This window comes from Gossypium raimondii, chromosome 5 (genome assembly GCF_025698545.1).
Source record: "Gossypium raimondii isolate GPD5lz chromosome 5, ASM2569854v1, whole genome shotgun sequence".
NCBI classification, from domain to species: domain Eukaryota; kingdom Viridiplantae; phylum Streptophyta; class Magnoliopsida; order Malvales; family Malvaceae; genus Gossypium; species Gossypium raimondii.
This window is the reverse complement of record NC_068569.1, coordinates 17809793-17828703: the sequence shown is the minus strand read 5'-3', so window position 1 is coordinate 17828703 and position 18911 is coordinate 17809793. Positions and strand designations below refer to the sequence as shown.

Genomic DNA, 18911 nt, shown 5'->3' with positions numbered 1-18911 from the left:
AAATGCCACATTCAAGTAAAGCCAATCCTGGTAGACCAGACAGATGAGCCTAAATTATAGAAGAAAAAAGAGCAGCGGACATAATAAAATGAGTGTAGACTGTGGAGTATAGAGTGAGTGTACATGTTCATGCCATATGAATGTGCCAAAACAATCCCTTTATCACCTGTAGACTCTACATTGGTCGGGTTCTTAATCATGTAATTTTTTATAGAAAATACTAGTGTTTAGTTAAGGCAAGTGAGGTGAGAATGGGATAAGATGCCACCATTCCTTTTTGGAAAATGAGAAATATGATAGATGTGTAGGCATAGCAATTAAAGCTAAGTTATATAACAAAATGGGGGATAATAATTCCAAAATGAGTGATTAGGAAAAGATTAGGAAACAACAAAAGAATGAGGCCCTACCAACTAATTATGAAGTATGAAAATTTGAGCTGAGGTAACCCCAACAATTGTAGAGGCGGAAAGAAATGGGACCCCGTTTCAGCATTCTTTTCTGTGCATATCAGAGACTGGAGCTCAGCGAGTACAATGAAATGGGTTTTATTGCTAATAAAATTTTTATTGGAATGAAAAAATAAATTTTAACAGGGATACACATTTAATTAAACTTAATTTGTAACTAAGAAAGTATTTTAATAATTAACTTAAATAAATATATGCAGGTCAAAGTTTTGAGTGGAATTTATACTTGAATTAATATATTATGTGTTTCATAAAAACAATAATTGGAGAGATTTCGGTGAAAAAGACTTGAAATCATCCCTCTTTGAAAGTGACCCCTCCATCAATTGGACTCTTTTCTTTTCAAACCTTAATTTTTGGTACAAGGCTCTTGGATTATTCCAAAACCAATTTTATTTTTCTGTACTAATTTTAGAAAATATATATCCAACCAATTAAGCGATAAATAGTGATTTGAAAGTGCTTAAAATACAATATATTGCAGTGGAGAAGCTGCCAGCTGCGAGAGGAAAAGGCCAAAGCAGATTCCATCTCAATCTTAGGCTTCTTAAAAGACTAATAATAAATACGATTTAGTTTCATACAATAATCATATATTCAATATTTTATTATCAACTATACTCCCACTTCTAATGTGTTTGTAGCTATAAATTGTGAGACTTGGATTTTCTCAAGCCATTCACCCCATAGAGAAAACACAAGAGAAACTAAAGGAAAAGGAAAAAGAAATATATATACAGAGAGATGGAGCTGGATATTAATGAACAAAGTTTCTTACAGGAATTATTGGCTCTGAGAAGAGACAACTGGGACACAGTCCCACCACAAATGAATGACATTTTCTCTAATGGCTTCAACTTCGATTGCTTTGATGATGCTTCAGCAGCTGCCGGTTTTCTTCCTCAGTCTTTCTGCCAAGATTTCTCACTGCCATTGGAGCAAGATTTGAGTTTCAACTTCGATGAAGCCTACGGACCATTTGGCGATGAATTCTCTGCAGCGCCACAAGTGACTGATACATCGAGTAACACGTTCGATACACTGCCGTTCCCGGTTCAAGACGATCATCGTCACTGGATGAATATGGTGGAGGAAGAAGAATGGGGGACCCTTGTAGATGAAATCAACATGTTGGATCCACAAGCACCCGCTTGCAAAGTAGAGCCTATTAGATCACCCGAAGCACCGGTTTTCAACGTTGGGAGCTGCAGTGTAGACCGCAACAATCGAGCCAAGAGATTAAAGGGTCAGCCATCGAAGAATCTAATGGCCGAGAGAAGGAGACGAAAGCGGCTAAATGACCGCCTTTCGATGTTACGATCAATTGTTCCTAAGATAAGCAAGGTAAAAAAAAAATCAAGGAGATTGACAGTTTTTTAGTGCCAAAATGCTAGTTCTTACAGAGGACTAATCTGGGTTTTTGTTTATTTAACAGATGGATAGGACATCCATACTTGTAGATACCATAGATTACACAAAGGAGCTCCTTGAGAGGATCAAGAGTTTGCAGCAAGAAATGGAAGCAGGTCCAAATGAGTTAAACATGTCTCACATTTTCAAAGATGTAAAACCAAATGAAATCTTGGTGAGAAAGACACCAAAGGTATGTTCTGATTCTGCTGCAACATTCTTATAGGTGTATATAATTTCAAAAATACCATGAACTAAAAATAAATTCCATTGTTAAACTGGTTCTTGCAGTTCGAAGTGGAAAGGAGAAATGTGGATACGAGGATTGAGATTTGTTGCACGGGGAAACCAGGATTGTTGTTGTCGACACTAACGACGTTGGAAGCATTAGGCCTTGATATTCAACAATGTGTTATTAGCTGTTTCAATGATTTTGCAATGCAAGCTTCTTGCGCAGAGGTAACCAAAACGTCAGACAGAAATTGTTGATTGTCTCTGCTTTTGACTTGCAATAATCTTACAGACATTTTGGTCATCATTGCAGGACTTGGAACAGAGAACATTGATAAGTTCTGAAGACATAAAGCAAACGTTGTTTAGAAATGCTGGATATGCAGGAAGATGTTTGTAGGAACAAAACTGAATGACTACAAAAGAAGCAGTTTTCTAGTGATTATTATTATTATTTTTGGGTTCTAAATTCTCTGTTTTATTTCTAAAATGAGCTTTTGAATTGATTGGATTGTTAATAAATTTTGCCCTCTTAAACTGGAGTTGTTTATTAATGCAAAATTCTTTATTACTAAATTCTTCTCTTCGGTGTGTTTGTTAGTAATGTTTTGGCCTTCCAAAAAATATATAAAAATAAAATTCAGCATTGATGTAAAAACAGAAGCAACATGAACAAGTCCAAGAGAGTGGTCTGTTCTGCAAATCCCATGAATTGGAGAACTCCGACAATTATCATAATGCTTTTTAGGGTTCAGTTGCAGATGTCTCCAACCCATGGTTTCTTCATGCAGGAGACAGCTCTGCATACACAAAAGTTGACTTTTAATGGTTATTGGTTTTAAAAAAAAAAATTGTTGTCATTATTACATGGCAGAATGGTGTTGACATATGGTGATAAATGACAAGAAATAGAGTTCCAAAAAATCGAAAATCATTGAGTTTGAAATAATGAAGCTCTGCAGATTTTCTTGCAAGCAATTCTATCTGGGAATGTGAGCCAAACCCATCAAATATAATATATACACATATTTATTTATAGATGCAAACAAAATTTACAGGCCTTCTGTACCAACTATTAAATTCCATTCATGGTGTATACAGATTCTTAATGAAGTCATCACTTTGCGGAAAGGCACAATAATGAAATCCCACGTACAGCAGGTAGAAGGTGCTGAGTTATTTCGTGGGAAGAAGAAAACAAGAATGAATGAGGAGGTTTCAATTTCACGTGCCGAAAAAGGGACTTAAGGATATTTCTTTATGCTTTTAGAATACCCTCTAATAATTACTACTGTTTATTAAAGTTAGGGGTGAGCAAAACTCGATTCGACTCGAAAAAATTCGAATTTCGAGTTAAACGAATCGAGTTATTCGAGTTAATCGAGTTATTCGAATCAACTCGAATTTTTTTTCGAATTTCGAGTTCGAATCGAGTTGAGTTTTCGAATTCAAATAACTCGAATAATTCGAATAATTCGAATATCAAACTATAATATTTTACATTTTTAGCCCAAACTCCCATACCTTTTTACTTTTCCCTTAAAACTTTTACTCCTTCCTACTTTCCACTCAAAACTTTTATTCCCCTCCCCTCCCAACCCCTCAATCTACGCAAAATCCATTTCCCACCAAAATTTTACTCTCCCATTTATTTTTTCTCAAAATTTTACTCCCAAAAACCCTCAAAACATTTTATTTTCCCCCAAAATTTTTACTTCCTCCCACTTTTCCCCTAAAACTTTTATTCCCTTCCCATCCCACCTCCCATCTATCCCAAACCCTCCCCCCTCCAATTTTTTTTTAATATTTTCCCTCCAAACTATTTACTTTCCCTCAAACTTTTATTCTCCAAAACTTTTTATTTTTCCCCTAAACTTTTACTTCTCACCCTTTACTCTTAAATAAAAAATCAAAATTATCCAAAATAAAGCACTAAACATAAATAGTAATAATTTTATTTATATCTACTATTTATATTATTAAATTAAATTTCACATTTTATATTATTTATATTATTAAATTATTTAGTCATATTGAATATTTATATTAAAATTGAATTATTAATTATGCCATAAAATATTCAAGTTAAAATTTTACATTGGTATCAATTTCACATTTTATTTTTAAAATAACTTTTATTAAAATCATATTTTTACATTTAATATATTTTTAATTCTAAAATGCATGATGACAAGAATCAAGATAATTGAAACAACTAAGCAAGCAAAGAAGCTAATCAATATATAAAAATTAATAAATAAATTATGAAGTGAAGAAAGTTAATAAAAATTTTGATTAAGGTTGAAAAATTTTATTACGATGGGTGACAATGTTTACAAGGACCCAAAATTATTTTTTAAAATTTAACTCGAACAAATATATTCGATTCGATTCGATTCGATTCGAATTCCATCTCACTCGACTCGATTCGAGAAAACTTCAAATAAAGTTAGGATGATAAAATGAGATTCGAAAACTCGATTAACTCAAAAATTTTCGATTCGATTCGATCGAATGCTCACCCCTAATCAAAGCCTCAAAAATAGGGGTATTTATTATTTAGTCTCTCAAAAAGTTACATTTTTTTATTAAATGCCTTTTTCTACCAAGGAGTAGTGTAGTGGAGGTAGCTGAAGCCGAGTGATGATGGAGCACTAAAATTTGGAAGTACGGTAAGTACATTGTTTAGAGCTCTGTTCCAAAGCTTGGGGGCATCCATTATTTCATGTTAGCCTAATTTAGCGCTTTCGTTTTGGATGGACCTGCTAGTGAGTGATTGATGAACTATCACTTGTATGTTGTTTATGGGTCGAATATTGAACCGCTAACCATGCATGTCGTTTGTTTGATTGAGATGGGAAAGGTGATGGTGGTGTTTGCTTTCCTCTGTTGTATACTGTCCTTGATCCTTCATTATTAGATTCACATTGAGCCTTACTTGCTCCAGTACGAGGTGTTGCGGATTTTTATTTATTTTTATTCTTAAGGTTTATTTTATGGTCCATATTCAGTGTTCGTGGTTGCTATCCTAATAATGTAGTATTCAAGATTTAAACTTATATCTTCTCTTGAGAATACAATTTACATTACCATTTCACTCATCACTTGTTGGTAAAGTCAATTTTACTTTAATTTTAATCCATCTATATTTTGTATTGAATAAATCAATTTTATGATTGCTCTAACTATGCTACAATCTACCTCTACTCACTGTTGATTTTGAATCATTCCACCTACTTTAGTTCAATTATTTCAAATATCCAGACTAAAAGAAAATGAGTAAGAGAATTGTTGATTTATAAGTTTCATGTAAATAATAACATGTCACATCATTATTAAAATTGATACTCGATCATTTAATATTAAAATAAAAATAAAAATTATGCTAGCTCAAAATTGGGCATTCTACTTTTTTTGAATTGTTCATTTTCAGTCCAAATTGGGTATAATAACAACTTTTATAGTTTGATTTCAGAAAATGTAAAATTGGATGGCTAAAATTGTGATTATACCTATTTTAATAAAACTGATGAAAAATTGAACGAAAATATTGAAAGTGAACCGTTGGAAAATAGAGGGACTAATTAAGTTTGAGCAAGGGAGTGATTAAATCTGCATAAATTGATAATAATACAATAATAAACTGGTTGATAGTACATTAAACCTTTTTAAAGTAAAGACTAGATCGATGAAGGAAGTTGCTAAACTTGAAAACCGTGACAGAGAAAAGTTTGCATTCCACTAAATCTTTTATGTTAAAATTGCTATATTTGGCATAAATTTATTGCGGAGGCATTCATGACATTCTTTATTTCTTACCTGCAAAATAATTACTTTGCCTTTACTCCATTTCAGACAACTGTTGGTCATTTAACAGAACCTGTTTTCCATATCTCTCTCCACACTAGATTTGTACTCGAATCCAAATTAAATTAAATAGTTTTTAATAATTTGTTTAAATTTAATAAATATTAGCATAGAATTATTGTTTGTGATTAGTGAAATGGTTATTGGAGGTTGGGTTTGGATTTTTTTTTTTTTAAATTGAACTATAGTTTGGGTCCGCTCAATTCACAAATATTCTTGGATCCAAATTTAAGATTATAACATGAAAACGGATGTTATATATATGGAGAGAGAGAGAGAAGAAATAAGAGAGGGACATTGAATGATTGCACATTCCACTTTGGGATGAGAGTGGAATTAATGTAGAAGCAGCTGAATTGGTTGGTAATTAGGCAATGAAAAAGACTATACCACCTACATATGTTTACAATTAAGGAACAAAGGGATCAACTTCGAAGCTCTATTTTATATATTATCACTAAACGTTATGTAAATTCCATCTTCATCTGGGAAGTTTGAAATCAAAATAACATATTATAATTTACATTTAAATGTCTCCGCCAGGACTGGTGCAGCCACCCTCAAGGCCTGAACTTCGTCTTTATATACAGGTTGATACGAAGATTATAGTATAAAAAAAAGTTGAATGCATATAGAGGAATACGAGGACCGAAATTTCATATCTGTAGTCATTGCTTTAATAGGAATAAAAGTCAACGAGATCAATTTATGAAGTGCTTTTTGGAGCTGTAGAGCACCCATATATATATATATATATATGATGATGATGAAACTGAAATGATCTGTAAGATTATAAGTACACTGAAAGGCTATGATTACTTAAGAAGAATGAATGGGATTGAAAAAGGTGACAATAAGTTTGAGAGAAATGCGTAAAAATCCAGGTAATAATGGGACTCCTGGAGTTTATTAATTTGTAGGTATTAAAAATGGTGGGGCTAAAGCATCTTCATTTTGTTTCCAGAAACACAGCGGATATAATTACGTCTAAACTCATAACTGTTTGACATGTGATGCTAAAACTAAAGTCAACAATCAATTTCGGATTAAATTCGAGTTAAATTGCATGATTTGATAGTCGAATCGTAACATTTACAAATTAATCCAATGAACGAAGAGAGGTATAACAAGTCTTTTTTGTTTTAAGTAAAAATTAAGTATATTTTCACTGAAAACACTATAGAGATTCAAGAATTCTAAGAACTGGGTAATTCATATTACTGGATGAAATTGCTACTTCCCCAACACCCAGCAACCCCATCAAAACTCTTTATCAATTTTAATCCAACTCACCCATTCAAAAAAAAAAAAAACTATATATCACTGTCTACGGCTACTATATCTTGCACCACCTAGCTTTACCTATGTTGCCTTTGTACGTATCATTTTTTATACAAGAACAAGAATGATGAAGAATGAAGAAATGTTATCGTCAACTAGGCCATTGACTATAGGGTTCCCACTAGGCTTCGCCTTCCTTTTGATCTTATTGTTTTGCATAAGCGGGTTTGTTATCGGTTGCGTCAACTGGGACAAGCTTCGTGCCCTTATCCTCCAATCTTCCGGTCACGACCACGATGACAACGACGATACTCGACCAGATGTAAATCACGCACCCGTAGTTGGACCTGCACCCCTTCTCAAGGTTTGTATTTTCCTCTCTTATCTTTTTATTGTATATCGTAATTGTTTTGGTTATGGCTAATGGCATAAAGTATGAAAAGGCGGCAAGGCCAAAAATTGTAGGGCAAAGCCTACCGGTTTTAATGCCAGGGGATGAGGTTCCAAGGTTCGTAGCAATGGCTTGTCCATGTGAACCACCCACAATTGAAAAGATTAAGGACACCGTACAAAAGCCGCCGCCTCTTCCGGTGCCGTTTCTTCACTCATAGTGACTTTTTGTTCGGAAGTTTTTTAAATTGCGCTGATTAATGAAATTAAGAACCCCAACATATTACTCGTCACTATTTTCCATCGTTATACATCTGCTGCTCCTATTCAATGTTTTATTGTTTAGGATAATTATGGTAGTGATTAGAAGTGAAGATAAATGCGTAGGGATATTAGGGGGCAGAGCAATATTTGCGTGTTTCGTGCTTTGCAGTTGAGTGTTGGTATGGAATATTGATTAGGACAATGCATCAATGTTTTGAAGCTCAGAATGTAGTTTGGAGACAACAACTTTGTTTGTCGTATTTTGGTTCTCGTTTTCCTTCTTACCAGAATATATGTAGCTAGTATTTAAAACTTCTTTTCTGATCAGATTATGCATTCACCTGTTAAACGGTTGCATGCCATCTTTACCTTTCTTCTATCGATGTCAGTGGATTGCTACTAAGTTATTTGATTTGAGCTAAAAAAATTTAAATTTAGTTTCAATCATGTGTTTTTTTAATTAAACTTTAATTGGGTTCTTTTAATTTTAATTAATATTAAATATTTTAGTTTAAATTCAAAATTTTAAAAATAAATTTAAATTGATGAGTTTAAATGTTTATATTTGAGTTTAAAAAATAAAAAAATGATTCAACTCATCTTTTAGTCCAATTCGCAATTCAATCAATTTCATCGTCTCTTCAAACCCACCAATTTTGACGTTCAAACGCATCCTCAACTTTTGTTTCTTGTTGACTAAATCGTCGGAGTGCACGGAGCTTACCACTATCAATTTTCATTTTCATCGGCTTTCCATTGTCGTTTGGTGCTAATTCTAAGAGCATTTAAAAGCATTTAGGATTCCGTGGGAGACGTCACTATAGATCTAGTTTGTAGAGCGTTCTAGAGATTTTCTTAAAGCTTGCACAATGGCCGACCACGTATCGTTGGGCAGCCAGTTGCCACCTTCACTAGTCGTACCTTGCCTTTTTTGCTGGCCACCCACCATTTCTTCGATGTGAAGAGGCTCGATCGGAATAATGATGTTGTGGTCTTGGGTTAGATATTTGCTTTCTTAATTTGTTGGAGGTTCTTTTCGAGTAGTGTTGACTAGCTTGCTTCATTGACTTTTTCGCTGGTTTGTTTTCTTGGATAGTGGTCTTCAACTGAGGGTGACGACTGGGGCTTTTTGCAGAGTCAATGGTTGCTCGTTTTATTGTTCTTTGAGCTCTCTTCATAATTGTTGCTTTATATTAACAGTGATGTTCCTTTTGCCACAGAAGTGAGACATGGAAAAAAAGAATATTTTCGCATCAAGGTGATTATGCTTGCTTTGATGGTTGTTGTTATACTGTTTTAGGATTACTAACCTATTGTGCAAAATGCTTTAATTTTTTTTATTGCTTATAATCTTTTTTTTTCCTATCAATGGAATATTTTATTTTTATTTAAAAAAAACATTTGATGGTATAATTTTTTATGGAAGAAAAATTAGTTAGAAGCAGAATATCAACTCTTAAAAATAATAAAAAAATGTTATTTCTGACCGAGATCCCCACCAAAGCAATCAAGACGAAACCTCTCAAGGAAACCCTTCTCGACTAATAACTTGCACGATAACCAAGGCAATTCATTAACAGTCGTAACAAAGGACTATAGAGTTAAGTAGGAGTACTTAAGACACAAATGGGATCACTTAGGACCCTCATCGCACCAATCTACTTGGCCTTGTAATATTTGGTACTTAAACCTCTTACTCGTTAATATCAATCACAAATGGGATCACTTAGTACTTAAACCTCTTACTCGTTAGTTAGAAGCAGAATATCAACTCTTAAAAATAATAAAAAAAATGTTATTTCTGACCGAGATCCCCACCAAAGCAATCAAGACGAAACCTCTCAAGGAAACCCTTCTCGACTAATAACTTGCACGATAAGCAAGGCAATTCATTAACAGTCGTAACAAAGGACTATATGATTTCTCATAATAGTGATAATTTTTATAGGTAAGACTCGAAACTTGAAAAAAAAAAAAGAATGAAAACAATTTTAATAAAAACTGAATAAATTTGATCTATCAATCAAGTCCTTTAGAAAAAATAGTTCCATGATCTTATTATAACCTTTAATTATAAAGTCCCATGAATTTTCGATCTCAGTCTTAGGAATTTCATCATTCATGCAAAAGTGAAACTGTCCGAAATGGATCACTAGCCTTACAGATTCGGCCCATCTACCCCCATGTCCTTTTTCTGACAAGAACATTATTGTGTTTTTAAATATTTGGTGCCTAAAAATACAGCACAACCAAGAAGACATTGAAGACAACCTCAATTCTCAGTTACTGACCTTTAACACACTGATCAGGGGTGAAAGAAAACATAAAAATCGGATCATTCATTAAAAAAAATTGAAAATAAAGGTGGGTTTAAATGAACAATTAGATGTGATATAATGCGATTAATTTACTTTTTATTTCACGTTATAATATCTAATCACACCATTATTATTATTTTTATACTAATTATAAATAAACATATCCTAAATGTTTTAAAGTATCATAAATTTACATTGAAATAAATAAAAATAAAAACATTGAAATCAAATGATGTTGGAAATTATAACAACAAAAACAATAAATATAGTTCAGAGTATAGCTTTTTGGAACAATAATATTATCCATTTCTGCTTTGACCCGTTTTGGGACTCACGCCTGCCTGCCTGCCTGCCTGCCTGCCTTGCAATAAAAGACTGTTTAATTTTTTTCTGACTCAAGTTAAATGGTTTGAAACCCAAAATATATATATTATTTCATTTTTTTAGAAATTTTATAGTTTTATTTTATTTTATTGATTATTTAAGAGTTAATATGAAAATCTAGAGCTGATTTATCAACTTAATTACCGAAAGTTGATTAATTAATAATAACTGACCAATGGATTCTCTGTTAAGTAGCATGACCATATGATGATGCCGTGAAAATGACGTGGAGCAAATCGTAAGGAGATGTTGATGATGGTGTGGCGAGATACCATACATGACTGATGATATCCAAATGTATGTATGTATGTATGTATGTAATGTAGGGATTAAAGGGCAAAGCGTGCAACAGATAGTGGTAGCTAAATTATGGTTAAGGATTAATAAAATAATTACACTTGAGTTTTTTTAATGTAAACACTCTTAATAATTTATGAATAAAATAATTATATTCCACGCACAAAATGATTAAAATATCCCCCCAAAAAGAGGATTCACATGAACGCGCGTGCCTTCCCCTGCCTGCGAAACACCCATCATCCAACTTCCGCCACCATGTCACTCACAGATCTCACTTGCTACAGACTGGTGGTCAGTGATTGGTGCGTGAATTTCATTTCCAAAGCATGGAGAGTATAGCGTGAGAAAGGAAGTTGGGTAAACTACATCACAGGTCACCTAACTATTTCCATTTTTTCATTCTGGTGACTAAACTATCAAATTTTTTAATTTGGTCATCCAACTTTTATTTTTTTATCACCCAACTATCAACTTTTTTAACTTGATCACCCAATTAATTAAGATTATTTTTTGGGGTCCATTTTTCTTTAAGCCTATTAAATCTTGATATAGTAGTTAAAAATAGGTATAGTAACAAATTTAGACCTTAATTTTATATATTATATCAATTTAATATAATTTAAAAAAATCAACTCCCAAAATTGACAAAAAAAAAATCTCAATTTGATTCTTCAACTTTACCTTCCTCTTCCGTTTCCCTCGCCACCACTAACATCGTTGCCTCCACCTCCACCTTCAGCTTTCTCCAAAAACAAGCAAAAGCTTCAACACTAAAACAAGTACAAATCTCAAAGACGAAACACAAATTAAAATAATCATTGTTAAAAAATAAAAATGCTCTAGCAATATAGCTGCTGATTCCATCTCGCTTCCTTAACCAAAAAAAAAGGGTTTTTATATTGCAGACAGTTTATCCATTAGTTCATAGTGAAATACGAAGCTTTTGATATTTTTCCCACTATTCAAAAGCTTCTAAAAACATATAATTCATAAATGATTCATTGACTTTTGCATTGAATCTTTGTGTAGGCAGCAACTTCGGGAATTAAAGATGGATGGGATTACAGTTCTCATCATGAGTATGATGTTCTTTATATGCTTTATTGCGTGGGGGTTTGTAATTGCATTTTCATATGGAAATATGAAAGGTGATGATGAGCAGAAGGAAGATGGCAGCGATGCAGATGAAGTTTTGGAAGCCACCAAAGTTATTGTTGAAGTCAACAACAATATTGCTGAAGCCATTGGTGATATTGATGGTGATGAAACTGTAGATGTTGGCGTGCAGGTCTGTTGTATCTTTTGTTCATGATATTTGGGGTGAAGGTCAAATTGAGATTGTTTGCAAATTTTGAGGGTTAATTTTTGAAAATTATGATTAAATCTATATAATATGTCAAATTTAAGGGCTAAACTTGTTATTATATTTATTTTTTAATTGCCACGTCACCATTGGAGATTGAATGGCACCTAACCTCAGTTGAATGACCAAATTAAAAAAAATTGATAGTTGAGTGACCAAAAAATAAAGTAGCAAGAGTTGGATGACCAGTGATGTAGTTCATCTAAGGAAGTTATATGTCTCGTTCTGTAGCCGGCAAACCAAAATTAAAAGCCGCTTTCTTGTCCCCCCAACACATCATATCACTTCACTCTGTTTTTCTTTGCCTCCTCGTTAATGCTCTCCCTACGTAACTTACACTCTTTTTATCTCTTCCCTTTTCTTTTTCCCCAGTTTGTGTTTTCGTTTTTAATTAATTGATTAAATTTTGTAATCTAATAAATTATTATATATTTTTAATTTATATTTAAAAAAACATTAATATTTAGTATAAATTACTATTTTCAAACTTACCTGTTTTATTGATATTTTAAAAATAATAAATAAAATGTTTGATTTTAACATAACTTCTCTTTCTTTTAACCTAACAATAGCATAAGAGAGCAATGCTTAAGTTTTTATTCGCACCCAACAACTAAGGTTTAAACCCTTTTTGTTAACCCTTTCTCTAATTTGTAATTCGTCTTTAATTTTTCTTTTCTGATCTTGTTCTACACTGAAAAAATATATTACATAATTGGAAATACAATTATTTATACTCATGAAATCATATTATTTTAAATGTATTAAAATATTTTTTGTGTCGGTGAAAATCGAATAATTTTTTACATTAATAAAAATCATATATATAAATATATATTTGTATTTTTTTATACAATGCTTAGAGTTGTCTATAGTCTATTCTTTTAACTCTTAAATAAGAGAATAATGTGTTACGATACACTCGAATCTACATCCTCCTACACCGGTAACAATACCGGTGCCAATCAAACTAAAACTCAACCCTTCATTTATATATATTCTTAAACTAAATTATATTTTTGTGGCGTTAATAACTTTGTCAATAGTTAAACATGTTTTAAATATGTAATTATAAAAAATGAAAGGCAGGGTTGAAGTGGGTGTAAGGTTGTGGTTTTACATAGTTTCCTAAGCGAAGGCAATTGGAATGGCATACTCCTTGCGCGTGCCTTTGAATGAATAGATTTAACCAATTTATACAACAAGCATTAGTATCGCTGGAAAATCCAAAAGCGGATCACTTGATTAACCAGGCCACTACTTGCGATCTTGCGGGAAACATAATAACGAGAGGGATAGATTATATTGGTAAAATAATATATTAATTATAATTGTGTCCCGAATTTAAAAAAATTAAATAAATACATTGGTATATAAATTCAGGATTTTTATGTTTCCATCAATACTTTATATCACATACATTGGTATTTTTGTTGTTTTAAATTTGTTTTATGAATTAGATTTGAGATTTTAATTAATCCATAATGTAAATTTTAGTTTTTAATAATTTAATTTTATTTTTTAAATTTGATTACCAATTTTAAAAAAATAAATTGTTGTTTTTAAAAAGTTTTTAACTAAAATTTTATAATTCATGTGTAATCCATGTTATTTTTAAAAATTTATTAACTTTTATAATTTTGAATTTTTATCATTTTAAATTATTTATTGGTACACATACAATACAAATAATGCCAGAATAAATTATACATGAATTGTCTCGAGTTACCACATGAATAGAGTTAAATAATTATTTTTATTAAATAATTATTTAACTCTTTTTAAAAAGTTAAAAAATCATATTAATCCAGGTAAAAAAAAATCTCAAAATTAGTTCCTCTTTTCTTTTGGTTCGGGTTCCTGTGGTGTTCTTCGCCCATTCCTTCAGTTTTTGACTTAGATCATTTAGTTTATCCAGAAGATCTTTCTCATTCGATAACTATTCCTGTTTAATTTGATCTTCAAAGTCTTTTTCCAACACCCAATTTGCGTTGAAATGGAACAGGAATTCTCCTTGTACTGGCATGCTCCTTTTATTCTCCATTGTACCTACTAAAATCGGACAGTAATTCGAAAAACTATGATTAACGTGACTATGATTTATATCTTATGTAAATGACTTTTATGTTATTATCTGTCAAAGTAATTAATTTTTAAAAAAAAACTACCTTAAATTTTAAAAAATGGTAAAAAATGAAGATTAAAGAGAAGGGATATTCTGTAAATAATTTTTTTATTCCTACCATTGATCTAGGAACTGAAAAGAAAATATCAACGGCTGTGATGGAATCAATTAGTAATCCATAGCCATTGATCTGCTTTCCCTCGAAAGTTTTGGCGGACAATTAAGATAAACAAAACAGAATAAAAATAGAGCAAAAAGCAGGGACAGAAAGTAGGAGGAAAAAAGCAAGAAAAAAAAAGGGAATAATATATTTTTAAAAAGTTATTCTTTTTTTAGACAAAAGGATTTTCTTTTATTTTTTATTTTTAGAGTTTATATTTATTTTAATGCATAGAGTTTCACATCGGACAGCAAATAAACTTTTGTTACTTTGTGACAAATGGAGGGTCCTTAGCTTTCTCTCTCTCTCCAAAAAAAAAAAAAAAGAAAACGAAAAAAAGTTTCTCTTCTTTGCTTTCTTTCGAGTAAAAATCAAACGAAAAACAACTGAAATAATATTAAAAGATTTTGATTTTGATTTTGATCATCAAATTTTCTGTTTCTGATCCACCAGTCCAGTCAGGTAAATTTGTTTTTGTTCTCATCCCCATTTCTCCTTTTTTTTTTTTTGCTCTTCTGTTTTTTGGTTCTTTCTATTTTTGTTGTTATTTTAGTTATTGCTTTATTGCTTCCTGGTGTTTGTTTCCTGAGAAAACTGAGGAAAATATGTGAAAGATAAAAAGTGCCGGAATCTCGCTTCTGTTGGTAGTTCTCCGTACAGTGTAAGAGTGCAGGCTGCGCCTGCTAGCTCACCTCTTGACTGTTGGTCTTAGTCTAAGCTTTTGGAAAAAAAAAACTTAGCTTTAAATCCCGATTTTCTAGCCATTTTCTCAGTAACCAAACAAGCTACAACTATTTGCTTCTTCTTCTTTTTTTGTATACTTCCATATTCTTCTTTTAAAAAAATTCTTACCACTTTCTTCTCTTCTTTTGGCGCGCGCTTGCGGTTTTGTTGTTCTATTTTTTGCACGCATTTACAGCTGAGCTGTCAACACTTAACAGAACAGAAAAAACTTGAAATTGCAGCTAAATAATTTTCAGTAATACAACAATTTCGTTTGATGTTACACGGTATAATTTATCATTGTTTCACTTGCAAGGATGTTTGAAATCTCTTCAGCTTTCGCTTGTTTTGGGGGGGGGGGTTTAAACGTTGATTCTTTCTTGGATAAGCCAATTATTTTATAATTGTTCTTTTAGGCTCATAGTTGTTTAATAAGATTGTTTTTCATTTAAGAAAAGAGAAGGTGATGTTTCAAATCCTTAAGGTTCACTCTGTTTTACTTTGATTTATCCCTTAATTTCTCATATTTCTTAAGGAATTATTTAAAACAATCTGCTGTTTTTATATGATTGGAGATAGTTTATAATGTCAATCAAAGGTTCCTCTTTTTAAGATAGTTGTATATATGCAGCTTGGCTTCTTTAATTTGTAGGATATATATATTTGATTAGCTTTAAATTTTGCAGAGTGTTGAAGTATTGAAGCTGTCTGGTGTTTTGTTTGTTTTTTGAAATCTGATGTCTCCGCCGCTTCTTGGCGTGGAGGAAGGGGGTCAGAACAATGTGACTTTACTGGGTTCTTCTGGCTCTATTGATAGTGTGTGCCAGAATAATGCTGAATTGAAGGAGCGCAATTACATGGGCTTGTCTGATTGTTCTTCTATTGATTGCTCTGTTGTCACCCTTGGTTCCGACGATAGCAACGTAAGTTTGAATCTGAAGGCAACAGAGCTCAGGCTTGGGCTTCCTGGATCACAGTCTCCTGAAAGAAATTCTGAGCTTTGCTTGTTAAGCTCTGCTCAACTTGATGAGAAACCCCTTTTCCCTTTGCATCCTTCAAGTGATGGTCACTGCTTTCCATCTCAAAAGACTGTAGTTTCAGGCAACAAAAGAGGCTTCTCTGATGCAATGGATGGGTTCTCAGAGGTAGTGACTATTATTAGTGAATAGTGAGACTAATTAATAACTCGAACATGCAACTAACCTAATCTATGTTGCAGGGGAATTTCCTTTCTAATTCGAAAGTAGATGTGATGTTGACACCCAGGCCTTCGTCAAACTTGGGACTGAAATCTGTTTCTATGCTTGAGAACCTTGGGGTTCAACCAACAAAGGCCAAAGAGGTCACGAACCAGAAGGTGGTAAAGGACTCGCCTCATGCTGCCAATGAGACGAGGCCCAACCATAATGCATCTGTAAACAATAACAGTGGAGCACCTGCTTCCAAGTAAGTGTACATGGTTTTCTTTTTGCTATAAGTTTTATTTTATGTTAACCATGAGAAGATTCTATGATCCTCTTCCATTTGTAGGGCACAGGTTGTAGGTTGGCCTCCTATTAGATCGTTTAGAAAGAACTCATTGGCCACCTCTTCCAAGAACACTGATGAAGTAGATGGAAAGGCAGGGCCTGATGCTCTTTTTGTTAAGGTCAGCATGGATGGTGCTCCTTATCTGAGGAAAGTGGACCTGAAAAACTACTCTAAATATCAGGATCTATCTTCTGCTCTTGAAAAGATGTTCAGCTGTTTTACCATAGGTGAGCTATTTCAATATAAAGATTTTAGGATGCAGGCTTTACATGTATGTAATTCAAGCTACTGCGATTTGTTTTCATGGTTCAAGTTACTGCTATTTTATCACGATTTCAGGTCAATGTGGATCTCATGGACCCCTGGGTAGGGAGCTGCTGAGCGAAAGCAAGCTGAAGGATCTTCTGCATGGATCAGAATATGTTCTCACTTATGAGGATAAAGATGGTGATTGGATGCTTGTGGGTGATGTCCCATGGGAGTAAGCTCTAAACCCCTTTTTGTATATGTTTGCTTCTAATACTGTGCTTCCCACCATACGATTATTATGATATTTTTCATAGTTTAGCAATTGAGTTGCTGCTATAAGAATATATTTTCAGGTTATTAGCTAAATGTCAGCCATTTTACTTCTGAAGAAATAAAAACCTTCTTAATGAAGGTATGCTTATACAAAATGAACTCATTGCAGTCGATTAAACCAAAGGAACACACAAAACAGATATTGTTTCTGCCATAATACTTTAGCAATCTGTTGTTAAGCTTTCTGGTCTTCTTGAGCTTTTGCAGAATTGCTATGAAGTAAGAAAATGTTTTGAATCAATAAAAATAATTACCATGTTCAAACAGTTCCTCACATAGTATCTTTAAGAGTTTTTATAAGCCCTTGAAAAATGGAAAGGAGCCCTGGTCATTAGCTGTGGAAAAAAAATGTGCATAAATTATGCATGCATGTAATAATTGATTTGACCACTAATTTGTTTTCCCTATGTTTAGCCGACCATCAGCCAGAAAAGGGAAGGTAAAACAATTGCGGTTGCCAAAACATGTGTGCTATTGCTATCTGTAGATAGGAAAAATTAAAATTAGTGTTGCTTAGACCTGCAATTATTTTTCCCAATAGTTTCCAATTTTTGGCATAATGGTTCTTTTGTTTGCGTCAATCTGAGTCGGAACAAATTGGTACATTATGCAGTTCAGCTTCTTAGTATTTTATTGCTCAATTTTCAACTCAGATAATGGCAGTTCACTGCAACCTAATTCAAAGTTTATGCTTGTTTCAGGATGTTTACTGATACCTGCAAAAGGCTGAGGATCATGAAAAGCTCTGATGCTATTGGTCTCGGTAAATAATTTTATGTTTTTATTATGCATGAGATGAAGCTAATACAGGAACCAGTTTCTGTATTTACATTTTTCTAAAAAAAATGCCTAAAATACATGCTAATAGTATAGAGAATGCTCCTCTTGACAAAAGCCTTTTTATGTGCTTCAACCTTCTTATTGGACATTTAAAGTTCTAAACTGATGCATAAATTTGGCTCTATTTTATGGCATTTAAATTTCATGGGAGTGTTAAAGCTTTTAAGATTGAGGAACTCAAAATGATACATGAATATAACGTCATCATAATTTCTTGCCCCTTCTGTTTTCAACTTCTCTTTTCATGGTGCTTTTGTTTTTGCGTACAGCTCCAAGGGCCGTGGAAAAATGCCGGAACCGGAACTAGCTAGTTTGATACATGATTTTTGCTATCCGATGCAGTTCTTTCTGAAGAAATAAGAGGATGTTGGAGCGGGCAGGAGATCACAGGGTATCTGCTTTTCACATGGTGCTACTTTTTATCTTCTATTTGCATGGGAATTTATATCATGTACGCTTGTTTTTATCTACTAAAATTATGAAACCATCAAGGTCTAGTGTTTTAGAGTCTCTGAACGAGTCCCTGTTCCCAATCTTTTTTTAAGCTTGTAAAGTGCATTGTTTCTTGAACTCTCATCGTGTGTGTGTTTTGTATGTTGAAAGACCCCCGACATTAGCTGTAAACCCCTGACTTTGATTGTATTAATCCTGTGTGATGCTGCTTTGCGTGTTA

The 18911-nt window shown here is 32.9% G+C and overlaps 3 protein-coding genes across 4 annotated transcripts; all 3 read left to right on the top strand.

The window, feature by feature from the left end:
* The first annotated feature begins 1107 nt into the window (after window positions 1–1107).
* LOC105771378 (transcription factor bHLH93) lies at window positions 1108–2687 on the top strand. The gene is made up of 4 exons (XM_012592822.2): window positions 1108–1814; window positions 1906–2073; window positions 2172–2339; window positions 2425–2687. The coding sequence occupies exons 1-4, from the start codon at window positions 1215–1217 to the stop codon at window positions 2509–2511; spliced, it is 1023 nt and encodes a 340-aa protein (XP_012448276.1). The 5' UTR covers window positions 1108–1214; the 3' UTR covers window positions 2512–2687.
* A 4477-nt stretch (window positions 2688–7164) lies between these two features.
* Window positions 7165–8225, top strand: LOC105765986 (uncharacterized protein At5g65660). The gene is made up of 2 exons (XM_012585277.2): window positions 7165–7623; window positions 7703–8225. Exons 1-2 carry the CDS (start codon window positions 7384–7386, stop codon window positions 7868–7870), a joined length of 408 nt encoding a protein of 135 aa, XP_012440731.1. The 5' UTR covers window positions 7165–7383; the 3' UTR covers window positions 7871–8225.
* A 6601-nt stretch (window positions 8226–14826) lies between these two features.
* On the top strand, window positions 14827–18911 carry LOC105769425 (auxin-responsive protein IAA8). Of its 2 annotated transcripts, none has more exons than XM_012590048.2 (7): window positions 14827–15025; window positions 15973–16431; window positions 16506–16732; window positions 16817–17043; window positions 17156–17297; window positions 18100–18161; window positions 18508–18911. In XM_012590048.2, exons 2-7 carry the CDS (start codon window positions 16024–16026, stop codon window positions 18543–18545), a joined length of 1104 nt encoding a protein of 367 aa, XP_012445502.1. In that variant the 5' UTR covers window positions 14827–15025; window positions 15973–16023; the 3' UTR covers window positions 18546–18911. The 2 variants fall into 2 exon arrangements, with proteins under 2 accessions (XP_012445502.1, XP_012445503.1); XM_012590049.2 differs by lacking the exon at window positions 14827–15025 and adding an exon at window positions 15074–15224.